Source organism: Notolepis coatsorum, assembly GCF_963971535.1.
Source record: "Notolepis coatsorum genome assembly, chromosome: 18".
In the NCBI taxonomy this organism is placed as follows: Eukaryota; Metazoa; Chordata; class Actinopteri; order Aulopiformes; family Paralepididae; genus Notolepis; species Notolepis coatsorum.
Genome location: NC_140182.1, coordinates 26,261,769 through 26,281,433, shown reverse-complemented (window position 1 = coordinate 26,281,433; position 19,665 = coordinate 26,261,769). Strand labels below are relative to the sequence as shown.

Genomic DNA, 19,665 nt, shown 5'->3' with positions numbered 1-19,665 from the left:
TAAGTGTTTTAACTCTGTCTCCGCTCCAGGCTCCAGGGCCCAGCCTCTTTAAGTGTTTTAACTCTGTCTCCGCTCCAGGGCCCAGCCTCTTTAAGTGGTTTAACTCTGTCTCCGCTCCAGGCTCCAGGGCCCAGCCTCTTTAAGTGGTTTAACTCTGTCTCCGCTCCAGGCTCCAGGGCCCAGCCTCTTTAAGTGGTTTAACTCTGTCTCCGCTCCAGGGCCCAGCCTCTTTAAGTGGTTTAACTCTGTCTCCGCTCCAGGCTCCAGGGCCCAGCCTCTTTAAGTGGTTTAACTCTGTCTCCGCTCCAGGGCCCAGCCTCTTTAAGTGGTTTAACTCTGTCTCCGCTCCAGGCTCCAGCCTCTTTAAGTGGTTTAACTCTGTCTCTGCTCCAGGCTCCAGGGCCCAGCCCGCCGGGGACGACTACGGTGCCGCAGACTCCAAGCCTGAAGCCAAGAAGATCAGAGGAGGAGCCCCTGTCAAGAAGGTCAGTCTGTCTGGAGTCCCTGTTACCACGGAGACGTGTTGCCTTTACTTACATTAATGTATAGACTACTGTATTTAGCTTTATTTTGACTCCATATGTACATACATCTTTGTTTAGCTCTATCATTTTTTTACATAGCGTTTTACATTGTTTTGACTTAAAGCTGCTATAGATAACATTCAGCCACTAGATGTTGCACTAGAGCAGCATCATGTCACTTATCCAATCAGGTGCATTCCATGTGGGGAAATGGGAGGCAGGGAGGGGATACATGCCTGCAACATTTAAACAACATTAATTTGGGACCTGCAATTTTTTTTTAAATGATAAATTAAATGAATCAATACTTTTATTCTGCATCTTTCTAAAAGCTCTTTGGATGTTTTTTTTTTATTCTTTTAAATGACTATTCTAAATGTTATCTATAGTATATACATACACTATTATTTGATTTGTACATTTCCATAATTTTGCGTTGTGAACGTGTACACCGTTTGTGTTTTTGGGTTGTTGTCAATCATCCAGTCGTGTCATTGTGTATGTGATGTGACGTTGTTTCCTACCCGTCCCACCCCAGCCCCCCTCCCCTCCCGAGGAGCCCGACCCCCCCTCCCCCCCAGCAGAGAAGGACAGTAGTAAAAAGGCCTCTAAAGGGAAGGCTACCGCTGGAGGTCAACAGGTAGTTATATGCTGCCAGGCTAACTAAGTGTCACCACTGAGAAACCCTGCCGGGGGCGTGTTCTAAATGACTAGTTCTTAAAAAGGTCTAGTTCACATGTTTGTTGGTATGAAATACTAATGAATGCATAACCATTGGCTGACTTCCAGAGTCCTGTGGGCTGAAGTTCTGGCCGGGGTCTGAAAACGAAAAAAGGTTTTAAACCACAACACAACGTGCAAAGAAAAGAAAAGCTTGAAGAAGCCAGTGTATTACAACTCACTAGGGCCATCTAGCTAGCTAGTTCCAATACACTGTTACTACTCACTAGGGCCATCTAGCTAGCTAGTTCCAATACACTGTTACTACTCACTAGGGCTATCTAGCTAGCTAGTTCCAATACACTGTTACTACTCACTAGGGCCATCTAGCTAGCTAGTTCCAATACACTGTTACTACTCACTAGGGCCATCTAGCTAGCTAGTTCCAAGACATTGTATTACTACTCACTAGGGCCATCTAGCTAGCTAGTTCCAATACACCGTTACTACTCACTAGCTAGCTAGTTTCGAGACATTGTATTACTACTCACTAGGGCCATATAGCTAGCTAGTTTCGAGACATTGTATTACTACTCACTAGGGCCATCTAGCTAGCTAGTTTCGAGACATTGTATTACTACTCACTAGGGCCATCTAGCTAGCTAGTTTCGAGACATTGTATTACTACTCACTAGGGCCATCTAGCTAGCTAGTTCCAATACACTGTTACTACTCACTAGGGCCATCTAGCTAGCTAGTTCCAATACACTGTTACTACTCACTAGGGCCATCTAGCTAGCTAGTTCCAATACACTGTTACTACTCACTAGGGCCATCTAGCTAGCTAGTTCCAATACACTGTTACTACTCACTAGGGCCATCTAGCTAGCTAGTTCCAATGCACTGTTACTACTCACTAGGGCCATCTAGCTAGCTAGTTCCAATGCACTGTTACTACTCACTAGGGCCATCTAGCTAGCTAGTTCCAATGCACTGTTACTACTCACTAGGGCCATCTAGCTAGCTAGTTCCAATGCACTGTTACTACTCACTAGGGCCATCTAGCTAGCTAGTTCCAATGCACTGTTACTACTCACTAGGGCCATCTAGCTAGCTAGTTCATTGCGTCTGTCTGAGAGAAGAAGCAAACATCAGAAATACAAGAGCACCGTTGTTTTCTGTTGTTAATGGTTAAACCTTTGTTTGCATGTTGACCCAGACAGACTTTTGGTGACGGACACTTTTTTAGCCTGGTACAGCTCCGGTCTGGCTTTTGTCCTGTCCGACTTGGCTTGGCCTGACCCGGCCCGGCCTGCTTCTAATCCTGTCTTGTGTAATCACTAATCACTGAGCTACTGGAACAATGGACAGATGGAATCTTTGAAGTCTGCTCTGTTGACATTTTACAAATGAAGCCGTTAACATTTGATATAACACTGTAGAAATAGCATGTATAATGCACACTGTGAGATAACTACACCACACAGAAGGGGAGATAGACTTGCACAATATTGTAGACACATCAGGGTTGAGATCCATTTCACTTTAAATTCAATCAGTTCAAAATGCAAACATCCATAGAATGGATGGAGGAAATAGATGGCTTTCCAGACACACTGCAGTAACTACACACCACCTATATGTAACTACACACCACCTATATAAACACACTGCAGTAACTACACACCTATATAAACACACTGCAGCAACTACACACTGCAGTAACTACACACCACCTATGTGCGTTTCACGTCTGCATGCGTGTGTTTCTTCATCTGTGTTGCATGTTTTCTTCCTCCTGGCAGATTCTGATACACATCAATTAACACCGGATTCTCTCCATCTTCTCGGTCCACCAGGACACACATGCATATACACACACACACACACACACACACACACACACACACACACACACACACACACACACACACACACACACACACACACACACACACACACATAACAGTACATGTCCATTCACAATAGTTGTTGCTCGATATATCAGTTTGCCAATATATTAGGCTAATATTGGCCATTAAAAGAAAACACATCGACCAGCTAAGCTAGCTCGTTAATAACTTAATTTAACACTTGTGAACTGAAGTTCAGCAATTTTGTGTCATTTGTAATTATTAAGTTGTATTTTAACAGACAAAAAGATATATCGGTCTGCCATAGGGATGCACCGAATGGGAAATTCTTGGTCGAAACCGAAAATAGGAAACAGTTGGCCGAAAACCGAATGCCGAAAGGCCGAAAATGATTCATATAAATATAATGTATTTTTTTTTCTTTTTTTTTTAACTACCCGATTATGGCAAAAGACATGATTATGGCAAAACTTAACTTAAATAATATTAATAATCACTATTATGGGCCCATAAAACATTTATTCAGCACTTTTGAATGCATACATTAATTCCAGACTGACTGCTGAAAGACTGTACAATTTAAACATTTTCTCTTTGCATACAACAATGTGCATTAAAGTCAAGTGCATTTTCTTTTCTCTGTAGGATAACTACAACAAAGTGCATTCAGAACCAAGCCAAGGTGCTTTAAAACTGCATAAAGATCTGCATAAAGACACACACATGAGAGTGATAATAGCTTATAGCAGACTTAATGATGTTACTGTAGTGGCTACTGTCATAATTCAAGGAATTATGGAAGGACTGTTGTATTTACTACATCTCCTGTGACTCTTAGTGGGGGATGACGTAGCTTACGAGAGACGAGTGAAAGAGGACCGGAAGCGTTGTTAGCTAGCTTAACGCTAACGTTAGTTTAAAAGGTTTTAACCGCGACGGGCATATACTAATGGCGAGGATATAAAGCATGTTAAAGACGCATTTATTGGATGCGTTGCTCGCGGAGTTTACATAGAAACAGCGCGACTCCCAAGAGGTGTTAGTTATCACAGGCTGTAGAACGCAGGAAGAGCTGCCAAGCTGCTCACGTTACACGTTGCGCAAAGTCTGTAGCCGCGTTTTGATTGCATCATCACAACAACACTTCAGGTTACGAATGTTACGTAACCCTGTTCTTTGACATTCAGTGATATATTTTCGGTGCTAAAACCCTTTTGCCCAAAAGCCGAAAATGGCTTTTTAACCATTTTCGGCCGATAATTTTCGGTGGCCGAATATTCGGTGCATCCCTAGTCTGCCACTAATTCACACACAGAGAGGGGTAGAGAGAGACACACACACACACACACACACACACACACACACACACACACACACACACACACACACACACACACAGAGAGAGAGACACACACACACAGAGAGAGAGAGAAAGAGACACACACACACACAGATAGAGACACACACACACAGAGAGGCACGCACACACACTCACACACAGACACACACCTGTACCAGTGGGTAATGTCTGGCTCTCTCTGCAGGCTGCAGCCGGTAAGAAGCCTCCAGCTAAAGGCCAGAAGGATGATGAAGATAGATCAGGTCCCATCTTCGTCCTCATCCCCAGCGCCAAGGAGCAGAGGATCAAAGAGGAGAAGCAGCTCAAGGTGAGGCTCACCTTGTCTGTGTGTCTCGGGGCTGCTTGACTATCGTATTAACTACGGTTACTTACTGAGGCAGGCTCAGCTCTGGTCAAAGGCCAGGGAGAAGAGATGAGTCTTTAGCCGGGACTTAAGTAAATAAGTACACAACCTAAAGACAAGTCACCTGCATGAATCGTATGGGGACGGTTGTTTTTCTGGTTTGGATGCTAGAAGAAGCAGTCGTAACATAGTAGTGTTTATCCTCGTCTTCCTAACCGAGTCTACTTTTAAAGGAACACTGCAACATTATGGGAAATGTGCTTTACCGTCTTCTCCAGAGTCGGACAAGAAGATGGAAGGCCAATTTCCTTTCTGTGCGTTCAGTAGAAGGCTATCCGGCCGCAAGCTAGCCTAGCTTAGCACAAATAAATGAAAGCGGATAAGGACCAGCTAGCCTAGCTTTAACACATTCTGTGCCATGCAGTTTGCCCATCTTATACCACTCTCTGCCAGTGCTGTAATCCTATGAGTCGCTCACCTTCTTTGCAGTGCTATAACTTTTTAAATATTATAGCTATATCGACATTACTATGGCCCATTCAACATCGGGTATCTATCGTTCCGGATGTGGGAATGTTATATTTTTCCATTCATACATTGTCATGTTAGTACCGTCGTGAATATAAGTATGTTTTTGGAGTGTATAGCAGTAATTCCTAGAACGCGGGTTATAGGCCCCGATGCATATTACACATAATCGATTGGCGTTTCGTTCCTATACACGCTATATTAAAAAATTCAAGTGCATATGCTCGCTATACATTATGCTCCATCATGCATGAAGGAAAGGGGGGGGGGGTCGTTTATGATTCCTTGATTGTCAGTAACGGCTTTCCTTAGTAAGACATCATACGTTGAGCAGATGGATTGCAATGAAATAAATGGACAATCGAGCTGGAATTAACATTAGATTACTCTTACCTGTGGCCGATGCGTCTGGTGAAAAATAAATTCCAATTCGATGTCGATCTGCTATATCCATTTTCCGTTTGTATGACGCAATAAACGCCGAAAGCATATTGATTATTGCGCCTCGAAAGCGATCAAATGCACTCAAGTGTTTGTCTTGATCAACATAACAAGATATCTCTGCCGGAGGATTTTCCCCGATGCACAGAGCGCCACATCCGGTTTAGACTGGAGTGCAACTCGCCCGAAATCCACCAGGCGGTGGTATTGAGGCGTTGAAATATCAGACAGGGTCCAGCTGGCTCCCGGAGCCTTCCTGGATGAATTATGAATGCCAATAGCGAATAAAGGAAATAACGATCATAAAAACGAGTAAACTCGTTGTTGGCGTTATTCGATTGGCGGACAATAACGAGTAAACTCGTTTTTGGCACAAGATGTGTTAAGACTCAAGGGAGGGGTGTTTTTGGCCAACAGCTAGGCTAGCGGTGCGTATCCGCTTCCATTAATTTGTGCTAAGCTAGCTTGCAGCCGGATAGCTTTCTACTGAGAGGAAATTGGTATCTTATCTTCTTGTCGACTCTGGAGAAGACGGTAAACGCATTTCCCCATCATGTTGGCGTGTTCCTTTTTTTAACCCTTTCACTGCCACACTACAGAAGGTTAACGGTAAAGGGTTAACCTTCTGTGTATTGTCCAGTGAAAGGGTTAACCGTTTGGTAGTGAAAAGTGAAAAGTGTTAAAGATGGTGGGGGGGGGGGGGGGGGGGGGGTGACGTGAATAAGGCTAACAAACCGCTAGATGGCAGGCTGACCCGAGAGGCTCTCTTCTGTCCACCTGTCCCGTTTCCTAGATCCTGAAGTGGAACTTCCAGACCCCCCGGGACGAGTACGTGGAGCAGCTGAAGACCCAGATGGCCACGTGTTTCGCCAGGTGGTTTCAGGACGAGCTGTTTCACTTTGACTTCCAACGGCAAGTGAAGGCCATAGGTGTCATGATGGAGGTAACGGTGGCTTTGGATTTATTTTAGCATTGGGAGCAGAACATATAATAATAATAATAATGGATTGGATTTATATAGCGCTCTTCGTGACACCCCAGAGACCCCAGAGCGCTTACAGAGTCCATTATTCGTTCATACACAGTCATACCGGTGGTGGTAAGCTACAATTGCAGCCAGAGCTGCCCTGAGGCAGACTCACGGAAGCGTGGCGAATAATCAACGCCTACGGCCCCTCCGACCACCACCAACATTAATTCACATACATACACATTCATACGAGGCAAGTAGGTTAAGTGTCTTGCCCAAGGACACAACGGCAGTGGGATGGACATGGGCTTGAGCGGGATTCGAACCACCAACCCTTCGATCATTGGACGACCCGCTCTACCCCTGAGCCACGCCGCCCCACCTATACACCTACACCCCCTGTACTCTACATGTACTCTACACCCTGTACTTTACATGTACTCTACACCCCCTGTACTCTACATGTACTCTACACCCTGTACTTTACATGTACTCTACACCCTGTACTCTACATGTACTCTACACCCTGTACTCTACATGTACTCTACACCCTGTACTCTACATGTACTCTACACCCTGTACTCTACATGTACTCTACACCCTGTACTTTACATGTACTCTACATGTACTCTACACCCTGTACTTTACATGTACTCTACACCCCCTGTACTCTACATGTAGTCTACACCCTGTACTTTACATGTACTCTACACCCCCTGTACTCTACATGTACTCTACACCCTGTACTTTACATGTACTCTACACCCCATGTACTCTACATGTACTCTACACCCTGTACTCTACACCCTGTACTCTACACCCTGTACTCTGTACTCTACCCCCTGTACTTTACATGTACTCTACACCCTGTACTCTACATGTACTCTACACCCTGTACTCTACATGTACTCTACACCCTGTACTTTACATGTACTCTACATCCTCTACTTTACATGTACTCTACACCCTGTACTCTACACCCTGTACTCTGTACTCTACACCCTGTACTCTGTACTCTACACCCTGTACTCTACACCCTGTACTCTGTACTCTACACCCTGTACTCTACACCCTGTACTCTGTACTCTACACCCTGTACTCTGTACTCTACACCCTGTACTCTACACCCTGTACTCTGTACTCTACACCCTGTACTCTGTACTCTACACCCTGTACTCTGTACTCTACACCCTGTACTCTGTACTCTACACCCTGTACTCTACACCCTGTACTCTGTACTCTACACCCTGTACTCTGTACTCTACACCCTGTACTCTACACCCTGTACTCTGTACTCTACACCCTGTACTCTACACCCTGTACTCTACACCCTGTACTCTACACCCTGTACTCTACACCCTGTACTCTGTACTCTACACCCTGTACTCTACACCCTGTACTCTGTACTCTACACCCTGTACTCTGTACTCTACACCCTGTACTCTGTACTCTACACCCTGTACTCTACACCCTGTACTCTGTACTCTACACCCTGTACTCTGTACTCTACACCCTGTACTCTACACCCTGTACTCTACACCCTGTACTCTACACTCTGTACTCTACACCCTGTACTCTACACCCTGTACTCTACACCCTGTAGTACTCTACACCCTGTACTCTACACCCTGTAGTACTCTACACCCTGTAGTACTCTACACCCTGTACTCTACACCCTGTAGTACTCTACACCCTGTACTCTACACCCTGTACTCTACACCCTGTAGTACTCTACACCCTGTACTCTACACCCTGTACTCTACACCCTGTACTCTGTACTCTACACCCTGTACTCTACACCCTGTACTCTACACCCTGTACTCTACACCCTGTACTCTGTACTCTACACCCTGTACTCTACACCCTGTACTCTGTACTCTACACCCTGTAGTACTCTACACCCTGTACTCTGTACTCTACACCCTGTAGTACTCTACACCCTGTCCTCTGTTCTGTCCCCAGCGTCTGGAGGGTGAGGGCGACGCCACCATCAGCTGCCTGGACCTCCTCCTGAAGTGGTTCACCCTGCGCTTCTTCGACACCAACACCACGGTGCTGATGAAGGTGCTGGAGTACCTGAAGCTGCTGTTCTCCATGCTGGGCCGGGAGGACTTCCACCTCACAGAGTACGAGGCCAACTCCTTCATCCCCTACCTCATCCTCAAGGTGGGTGGTAACTCCTTCATCCCCTACCTCATCCTCAAGGTGGGTGGTAACTCCTTCATCCCCTACCTCATCCTCAAGGTGGGTGGTAACTCCTTCATCCCCTACCTCATCCTCAAGGTGGGTGGTAACTCCTTCATCCCCTACCTCATCCTCAAGGTGGGTGGTAACTCCTTCATCCCCTACCTCATCCTCAAGGTGGGCGGTGGCGGCGGTGACCGGCGGACAAACTAAAGAGATTTGCATACCTTTTTTTTCCAAAGCTTTACTTTTTTTTTTTATCTACTTTTTTTCTCCTATTTTTCTGTATTTTTCCCCCATCCCAATTTAGTCGTTATGCCAATTCCCCCCTCCCCTTCCTGGTCGTTGTGTGCATTTGCCCCCCACTTGCCGGTCTAGGGAGCCCTGAAGTCTATCACATGCTTCCTCCGATACATAGGAGACAGCCAGCAGCCTCTTTTCACCTGACAGTGAGGACTCTCACTGGGGAAGTGTAACGCGTGGGAGGTCACACTACCTTCACCAGGACCCACCCCACCGGCTTCCCACCCGCTGACACTGCCAATTGTGTCATTATGGACGACCGACCCATAGCTGTCAACCCTCCCGTTTTTCCCGGGATTCTCCCGTATTTGACACTTCTTTCCCGCGGTCCTCCCGTTTCAATATTTTCCCGTAAAATGTCCTGTATTTTCATTTTGCCCTTCAGTTCTTACTAAAAAGGCTACATTACCCGCTGTGAAGACGAGAGGCAGCAGCCTGGAGCCCCCGCCAGTAGGGACCCCCCCCCCGCCCCCCCCCCCCAGAGGGCTGACATAATGGCTGTACTCAACTAAAGCGACCGCAATTCAAATGGATGATATGCAATGAAACAACAGTAGGAAACCGCCTTTGTATATAATAATAATAAACAAGCAAAATGAAGAGGATTTATCCATCTGGAGCAGAAAAAAGATGAGGATAAAATAAAGAAATACAGTGGTAAGTAGAGCATAAAAGCTACTGCTTAGTAATGGTATAGCCTTAATTAATGGGTGAGATAGTTAAAACTCTCCAGCTAACATTAGCTATCTAGCTAGGTCTCATATTGTTTTCAGACAGTTATCCTAGCTAGCTTACTGTAAAGGACAGGGACACTAAATTATCATGTTAGCATGTCTGATTATAACCTGAGCGCTGTTAATAAACTATGTTTCTATATTTTTATAACAACTGACTTAATCTCAATTTCTACAGCTTACTGTCATGGCTCATTTTAAATATTCCACAACACAACTATTCGGTACAGCCATAGCATGTTTTGATATAGTCAATTATCTCACTTTTACTAGGTGACTATCTCAAATATGCCACCAAAAAAAGGGGGAAATGGACATAGGGATGTTTTTTAGTCAAAGGGCAGCAGAGACAAGTGATACAGGGACACAGGTAAGGTCTTACAATGGCTTAGTGATTATAACAGTGCAGTTCAGCATTCAGTAACCCATACTTTTTGTGAACATGTTTTTGATACTGCATTCTGTTGAACACACACCTCAGAACCGTACCTAATGAAAATTGGCTCAATTGCAAGAAAAATAATAGACAGTTATGATATTACATTCTGCTCAGCATAATTTGTATGCAAAATATTGTGGTTCCCTGCTTTAGTCTGTTGACACATTTCTATACTAAGCTTTTGTAGTCCTGTGTCATACCTAAATGTCATAAGTGAATTGTATAGAAACAACTCACCAAAAGTGACTATTGCTAAACTGATTTGAAAAAGAAATCCACCAAGAGGTGGGAAACCCCCCCTTCAACCCCCCACCCTCACTCGCTGGGAAATCTCCCTTATTTTAAAATCACAATGTTGACAGCTATGGACCGACCAAGCCGGAGGTACCGCGGCAGCCGGATTCGATCCCACTGTCTCTCCGGTGGTAGACAGACGTTTGGTCCGCTGCGCTACCCGGCCGACCCACAAAGCTTTACTTTATACTTTATACTTATAGCACGAGTCTGGTCTCTTTTGAAAGGTAACATTCTGAAGTTGCTAAAGCAATAAAGACTAATCACTTTGAGTGCTAATGTATTAGAGAAACAGAGGTTTGAACACACTGGGAAAAAATAATATATGTTGTGTTGATTTGTAGCCAGATTCATGATTTTGGGTTCCAGATGAGAGGTAGGAGCTGGAAAACACAACGGTTCCATAGCCTGAAGTCTTATAGTCATACAGTCCAAAGTTTATAAAAATCCCACCGAAAATTTGTTTTGTAGAAAGGTTTTTGTAATGTGTGTACCGCAATAATTCAGTGTGATTATCCAAAATGGCCGTCAGGACAAAGGACTTCTTCGTCAACTTTCCCCACCTTCCCCCACTCTCACCCGCCCATCTGGGATCGCTTTCGGAGTGGACACTCCTTGGCTACAACGGTGGTCAATAATTTTCGCCATCAGCGGTGACTGGTCAGTTCAGAACCGGACGTGGTCACTTGACGGAGCGGCCTGTCAAATGACGCTCGCCGGATATATCGTCTTGTAACTCAAGACCCGAAGCACGCAATTGGTTGAGTCTGGTAGCGATCGAAAGGCGGCAAATGAAACTTTCGAACAGTGTATTGGATGATCTGCAAAAAATGCAGCCCGGAGCCGACAGACGAGAGCAAAGTGCCTCCCGCACACGGGCGTGGTGTACCGCATAACGCTAAGAGGTTCAAATGGATTCGTACTACAGAGCTCTAATTATATTTTATAAGTGTGTGTGTGTATATTAAAGTTAAAGCTTTAATTTTGACAGCCCTAATATATATATTAGGGCTGTCAAAATTAAAGCTTTAACTTTGGAGATACATTTTTATTATTTAAAGCATTAAAATAAATGTATCTATATTTATCTATGGAGTGAAAAATCTTCAATTTTAGCGCAGCGGATATAAGAGAGGTCTAGCTGAGTCAATGTTGATGGTTTTGTTGAACATTTGTATTTCACAGGAGAGAAACTATTCAAAGAAAGCTATTAAAATAGTCTTTGAATCGAAATATACTTTCTTTGTGTTGATTTTATATTAATTCCATGATTTTACTCAAGTAAATACCTCTTACAAGCTTCGGTCTTAAGTAGAAAATGCTATTTTTAATCTAGATTAATTACAGAAAATTGTGAGATTAATTAGTTAAATTTTTTGTATCTATTGACAGCACTAATATATAGTATACTACAGGGTTTAGTTTAGCTCATAAAGATGTGTGTGCATTAGGGCTGCACGATTAATAGAAGAAAAAAAAATCGTGATCTCGATTCGTAGACCTATGCGATCTCATTTCAAAATGAGGATTTTTTAAATATTTTTTTTATTAAAGGGGAACTATTTTACTATTTCTTTCACTATTTGGGCACTTTTACACAATTCCTGTGAGTCTATGGAACACCTCTGTAATATATATATTTTTTTTATTCATTGTTTTGTATTTCTAATCAAGTCCTCAAAAACAGCATTTTTCTACCTCAAGATCTTAAGCCGTTTTGAGCTGATGTGGCCTGGGGTGCAGCCACAATGGTAATGGTTCTGGTTCGCCTGAACATTAACATGCAGCGGTGTCTTTCTGACATCACATATCGCGCAAATTTTCAAATGACTCAGTTCAGTGAGGGGAATATTGTGAGAGGAGAATTGGAAGAATGCGCCAATATGAGAATTTTGAGACATAGATCATATTAATATAAGTTCACATAGCTAGGAAACAATGCTAAACACTCAAAAAGGCCATTTATAAGATAGTTCCCCTTTAAAACATTTTATAATTTTAATTTTTTACTTTGACTTTACTTTTTTAAATGATGACGAAAAATAAGAATTGTGTGAGAGAATCATGATCTCAATTCTTAGAGAGAAAAATCGTGATTCACAATTTAGCAAGAATCGTGCAGCCCTAGTGTGCATAGTGTACCTTTCCCTCCTCCCACCCACAGGATGCCCAGTTCAGATGACAAACTGAGTCTGTATTGAGATCGCTACACCCCTAGTATTGCGTTTGATGTCTGTGTCTTCGGCTGTGTATATGTCAAATAACATATCTTTACACAACAGCTCAGCATAAAATGTTAACAAAGATAAACCCATGACTGACTTAGAATGAAGGTCTAGCTGCCAGAGGGCTCAGGATGCACAGGATGCTCCAATACTCTTGACTGGTTGGTTAGTCCATAGTCACTGGGAACTATTCAACTACTAATCAAAGATCGTCTCCCTCCTCTCCCTCTGCTCCTCTCGCTCCTCTCCTCTTCCTCCTCTCGCTCCTCTCCTCTTCCTCCTCTCCCTCTGCTCCTCTCCCTCCTCCTCAGGTTGGGGAGTCTAAGGATGTGGTCCGTAAGGATGTCCGGTCCATCCTGACCATGCTGTGTAAAGTCTACCCAGCCTCCAAGATCTTCCCTTTCCTCATGGACGGAACCAAGTCCAAGAACTCCAAGCAGAGAGCTGGTGAGGCAGGCTGGAAGACTTGTTGTCTGTCTGTCTGTCTGTCTGTCTGTCTGTCTGTCTGTCTGTCTGTCTGTCTGTCTGTCTGTCTGATCATATACAGCATGAAGGAGAAACATGCCATGGCTGATCATATACAGCATGAAGGAGAAACATGCCATGGCTGATCATATACAGTATGAAGGAGAAACATGCCATGACTGATCATATACAGCATGAAGGAGAAACATGCCATGGCTGATCATATACAGCATGAAGGAGAAACATGCCATGGCTGATCATATACAGTATGAAGGAGAAACATGCCATGACTGATCATATACAGCATGAAGGAGAAACATGCCATGGCTGATCATATACAGCATGAAGGAGAAACATGCCATGGCTGATCATATACAGTATGAAGGAGAAACATGCCATGACTGATCATATACAGCATGAAGGAGAAACATGCCATGACTGATCATATACAGTATGAAGGAGAAACATGCCATGGCTGATCATATACAGCATGAAGGAGAAACATGCCATGGCTGATCATATACAGTATGAAGGAGAAACATGCCACGGCTGATCATATACAGCATGAAGGAGAAACATGTCATGACTGATCATATACAGCATGAAGGAGAAACATGCCATGACTGATCATATACAGCATGAAGGAGAAACATGCCATGTGTCATGTACAAAGGTCTGATGACCTAATACCAAATACATGGACCGGGCTGTACATGAAACCAGCCCGTCCAGTGAGTGCTTTAAGCACAGGTCCCGGTAGGTAAGAAATAAACAAATGCGTTTTCAAAAAGTAAATGATATTTATTATATACTATAATGCAACAGAAGGGGAATGAAACCCACAACAAATAACAAACAGGGGAAAAAGGTAGGGGAGGACAAACAAGGTAAATACACTAAGACAACTCAAGCCAAAATAGACTAACCCTGAAGCTACTGTACCATGTAGCTGTGTGAACATCAAAGAGCGCACAGTTCCATACACAATGGGCAAAGACTGACACAATCATCAATCCATCAGGTATATGGCAATAAGGCCAACTCAATATATATACTTGCCCACACACAGTGGTAACGGAAATAAAAGGCCAATACAATATATATATAAAATATATCCACACGCAGTGGCAAACAAAGGCAACCTCCAACACAGTGGTCACTGGCAAGTGACACAATGAGGCGCCTGGATGCGTCTATATTAAAGGCGGCCCAAGAGTGCTTCCGCGTTTCTCTGATTGGCCACGACCCCCATGTGACAGAGCGGAAATAGGCTGCTGCTCCGGCGAAAGAAAGACAGGCATTCTATTGCCATGCTCTGTGACAAACTCTAACCTTAACCAACTCCGAAAGAATGCCTAAACTTAACCGGCGAAAGAAAGACAGACGCTAGTTACGTTTATATAGAGAGATGATAAATTAATTAAACGTAAAAAAAAAAAAAAGGAAGTGATTCGAACTTGTCACCAACTGACCGCAGGCTCCACAGCAAGCTGAGGAACGAGTTGAGCTAACCGTCGATGTTAAAACAGGGGGGATTACGAATGCATAATGCCGCGGCAACCTATGCGCCGCTGCTGCTCCGCTCTGCCGCGGGGGCGTGCTAGGCGTGCTGTCACGTGGGCGTCATGGCCAATCAGAGAAACGCGGAAGCACTCTTGGGCTGCCTTTAATATATAAGCCGCCTGGATGTGTGTCATCTTCCAGGCTATAACCACTCGTCCCAGCCTGACTGCCCGCAGGTGCACTCAGCAGGTGCAATCAGCCCAATCAGTGAGACGAGTGGCATCTGGGAAGGGGAGAAAGAAAAAGGAATGAATACAAGATGACACACATCACATACAGACAACATAACATGTATTACATATACTAACCTGATGTTTACATGGTGTTAAAAATATGGCAATAATGAACAACCCACGTACGTGACACCATGACTGATCATATACAGTATGAAGGAGAAACATGCCATGGCTGATCATATACAGTATGAAGGAGAAACATGCCATGGCTGATCATATACAGCATGAAGGAGAAACATGCCATGACTGATCATATACAGTATGAAGGAGAAACATGCCATGGCTGATCATATACAGCATGAAGGAGAAACATGCCATGGCTGATCATATACAGTATGAAGGAGAAACATGCCATGACTGATCATATACAGCATGAAGGAGAAACATGCCATGACTGATCATATACAGTATGAAGGAGAAACATGCCATGACTGATCATATACAGCACGAAGGAGAAACATGCCATGACTGATCATATACAGCATGAAGGAGAAACATGCCATGACTGATCATATACAGCATGAAGGAGAAACATGCCATGACTGATCATATACAGTATGAATGAGAAACATGCCATGACTGATCATATACAGCACGAAGGAGAAACATGCCATGGCTGATCATATACAGTATGAAGGAGGAAGTAAACTCACCATGAAGCAGAAAGACGTGTTTCTAACAATAGACAAACTAAAAGGTCTGAGGTTTGATTTCTTGTCTGCCTGCCTGTCTTGTCTGTTTGTCTCTCTTTAGAGTAGCGTTTGATAAAAGTATGGGACACAAATGTTACGATAAAGATTATATTTAATCACCTCCTCTCTCCCTCTCTCCTCTCTCTCTCCTTCCTCTCTCTATCTCTCTCTCCTCCCTGCCCCTCTCTGTCTCTGTCTCTCTCCCTCTCCCCCTCCCTCCCTCCAGAATGTCTAGAGGAGTTGGGGTGCTTGATAGGGGGATATGGGATGAACGTGTGCCAGCCGGCTCCAGCCAAGTGTCTGAAGGAGATCGCCATCCACATCGGAGACCGAGACACGTCTGTGAGGAACGCCGCTCTGAACACGGTGGTGGCCGTCTACAATGTCTGTGGGGAGCAGGTCTACAAGCTCATAGGAAACGTAAGAGTATCCCTGATGTCAGAATAGCTCAGGCTCTTGCCCGAATACACTCATCCTCAATATTTGCTCGCCATTCATTGATACAGTTCAAGCTCCTTTTATTTATGTGTATTATATTTATGTATGTATGTATGTATGTTTGTTGTCTCCTTTGGTGCGATGGGGTGGGGATAGGAATGGGGAATGAAATGGAAGATGTATAATTTGAATGTATAATTGGAATGTATACATTTTAGGGCTGACTCCTATTAATCGATTAGTCGACTAATCGGTCGAAAGGAGCCGTAGTCGACTGGCCAACCTCTTAGTCGAATATAATAATAAAAAAAATATATATATATTAAATTTATTTAATTTTTTTTAATTTTTGTATCATTCTTTCCAAAAGAAAAGAGGCCTAGAAGCGTGGCTAACGCTAATGGCACGCATACCAGAGGCTAACTGCCTACGAAAACAGGCACAGAGGCACTGAAAGAGGATTTCACCCATCTAATGAACACACTAGACTAGACAAATATCAAGATGTATCTATCAGTGGACCAATTGCATGCTTTTGCAGAGGACAAGAAGCCTTCAGTCGACTCCTTCAGACATTAAGAACCCCCCAAATGCAAATGGAATGAAAAAAATTATACGTTTTTTTCTTTTTTTCTTTTTTTCTAAGTCGACCAATAGTCTACTAACGGCAAATTTTGGCCAATCCTAGTCGACCATCCAAATCCTTAGTCTGGGACAGCCCTAATACATTTGCATAGATTATTTGAATAAAAAAAGATAAACCATAATAGCTCATTGTCACGTGCATCAGGCCTGTACGCCACAGCTGAACACTCGGTATTACCTACTGCAGTGCAATATACACATCACAGGAGACGCAATTATGTAGTAATATATTCCATTTGTAGGGGCACTTTATATTTGTGGAACAAGTCTCAATGCCCTACAGTGTAGAAGAACATAGAAACAAGAGAGGTGGTCACTGTAGGACACCAGCCACCCTCCAGTCAGGGCCAGGGATCCAACTAGCAACACCTGGCCAACGTCTTTACTTCTAAGCCATCCTGCCTGTTGTTATATTATTATATGTTGTGTATGCAAACTCATAGTAAACATAAGATTATGATATACATATATTATGTCTATGAGGTCATAGGAAACAATCCTCCCCTAGCTGTCTGAGAAGGACATGAGCATTGATTGATTCATTGATTGAAATCTTTATTTCGAACATGTAAATAAACATGTAACCATCCTCCCCTAGCTGTCGGAGAAGGACATGAGCTTGCTGGGTAATATATATTATTATGTCTATGAGGTCATAAAAGTGTAATAATCCTCCCCTAGCTGTCGGAGAAGGACATGAGCATGTTGGAGGAGAGGATAAAACGCTCGGCCAAGAAGACCCAGGCTGCCCCGCCCAAGCAGAGTGCCCCGGAGAGGTCCCAGAGAGAACATCCAACCAACCCCACCGCCACCTTCCTCCGCAAACCCGCCCAGGACGACTCGAATAAACTCAAGTATGACACCTCTGTCTCAGGGCTTAAGGGGCGTAGAGGCTGTTGTCTCTAGGTGTAGATATAACAAACACCACATTTTACTGCTCCAGCAACCATGTTCCAAACTTCTCTGCAGATTATTGGCTGAAATAGTCAGCGAGCGCTTCATTTAGGTACCCGTTTAAACTAGCAACTAGACGTTTTCTTTTCACATGTGATGGTGAAGAGGTTTCTAGCCGAAGTGCGGTTGTTTCATAGTGTGAACAGGCGGGAGGGTGGAGCGAATATGATGTGTGGTGTGAACAGGCGGGGAGGGTGGAGCTAATATGATGCGTGGTGTGAACAGGCGGGAGGGTGGAGCGAATATGATGTGTGGTGTGAACAGGCGGGGAGGGTGGAGTGAATATGATGTGTGGTGTGAACAGGCGGGAGGGTGGAGTGAATATGATGTGTGGTGTGAACAGGTGGGAGGGTGGAGTGAATATGATGTGTGGTGTGAACAGGCGGGGAGGGTGGAGCTAATATGATGTGTGGTGTGAACAGGTGGGAGGGTGGAGTGAATATGATGCGTGGTGTGAACAGGTGGGAGGGTGGAGCTAATATGATGCGTGGTGTGAACAGGTGGGAGGGTGGAGTGAATATGATGTGTGGTGTGAACAGGCGGGAGGGTGGAGTGAATATGATGTGTGGTGTGAACAGGTGGGAGGGTGGAGTGAATATGATGTGTGGTGTGAACAGGCGGGGAGGGTGGAGCTAATATGATGTGTGGTGTGAACAGGTGGGAGGGTGGAGTGAATATGATGTGTGGTGTGAACAGGCGGGGAGGGTGGAGCTAATATGATGTGTGGTGTGAACAGGTGGGAGGGTGGAGTGAATATGATGCGTGGTGTGAACAGGCGGGAGGGTGGAGTGAATATGATGTGTGGTGTGAACAGGCGGGAGGGTGGAGTGAATATGATGTGTGGTGTGAACAGGTGGGAGGGTGGAGTGAATATGATGTGTGGTGTGAACAGGCGGGAGGGTGGAGTGAATATGATGTGTGGTGTGAACAGGCGGGAGGGTGGAGTGAATATGATGTGTGGTGTGAACAGGTGGGAGGGTGGAGTGAATATGATGTGTGGTGTGAACAGGTGGGAGGGTGGAGTGAATATGATGTGTGGTGTGATGAACAGGCGGGAGGGTGGAGTGAATATGATGTGTGGTGTGAACAGGCGGGGAGGGTGGAGCTAATATGATGCGTGGTGTGAACAGGCGGGAGGGTGGAGTGAATATGATGTGTGGTGTGAACAGGCGGGAGGGTGGAGTGAATATGATGTGTGGTGTGAACAGGCGGGAGGGTGGAGTGAATATGATGTGTGGTGTGAACAGGCGGGAGGGTGGAGTAAATATGATGTGTGGTGTGAACAGGCGGGAGGGTGGAGTGAATATGATGTGTGGTGTGAACAGGCGGGAGGGTGGAGTGAATATGATGTGTGGTGTGAACAGGCGGGAGGGTGGAGTGAATATGATGTGTGGTGTGAACAGGAGCGGTGAATGGACTCAATAAAACACAATAGAAATGGGAAGGAGGGAGTGGTTAAACAACATATTACAAACTGAGAGGGAAGCATGGGGTTAAGTAAAATAAATCATAGTGGGGAGAATGGGGTGAGTGTAACACATTACAGACGGGGGAGAATGGGGTGAGGGTAACGCATTACAGACGGATAGGGGAGAATGGGGTGAGTGTAACACATTACAGACGGATAGGGGAGAATGGGGTGAGGGTAACGCATTACAGACGGATAGGGGAGAATGGGGTGAGGGTAACGCATTACAGACGGATAGGGGAGAATGGGGTGAGGGTAACGCATTACAGACGGATAGGGGAGAATGGGGTGAGGGTAACGCATTACAGACGGATAGGGGAGAATG

At 44.5% G+C, this 19,665-nt stretch overlaps 1 protein-coding gene across 2 annotated transcripts in view; it reads left to right on the top strand.

Moving 5' to 3' along the window:
• Nucleotides 1-19,665, top strand: part of ckap5 (cytoskeleton associated protein 5) — a 140,344-nt gene that overhangs the window by 93,217 nt on the left and 27,462 nt on the right. Inside the window, exons 26-33 of one of the 2 annotated variants that reach the window (XM_084335397.1) lie at nt 394-485; nt 1,063-1,164; nt 4,603-4,725; nt 6,524-6,673; nt 8,663-8,866; nt 13,191-13,326; nt 16,062-16,255; nt 17,600-17,772. In XM_084335397.1, the coding sequence (XP_084191523.1) occupies nt 394-485; nt 1,063-1,164; nt 4,603-4,725; nt 6,524-6,673; nt 8,663-8,866; nt 13,191-13,326; nt 16,062-16,255; nt 17,600-17,772 (1,174 nt within the window). The remainder of the gene's footprint in view (nt 1-393; nt 486-1,062; nt 1,165-4,602; nt 4,726-6,523; nt 6,674-8,662; nt 8,867-13,190; nt 13,327-16,061; nt 16,256-17,599; nt 17,773-19,665) is intronic. The other variant, XM_084335398.1, reaches the window with a different exon arrangement.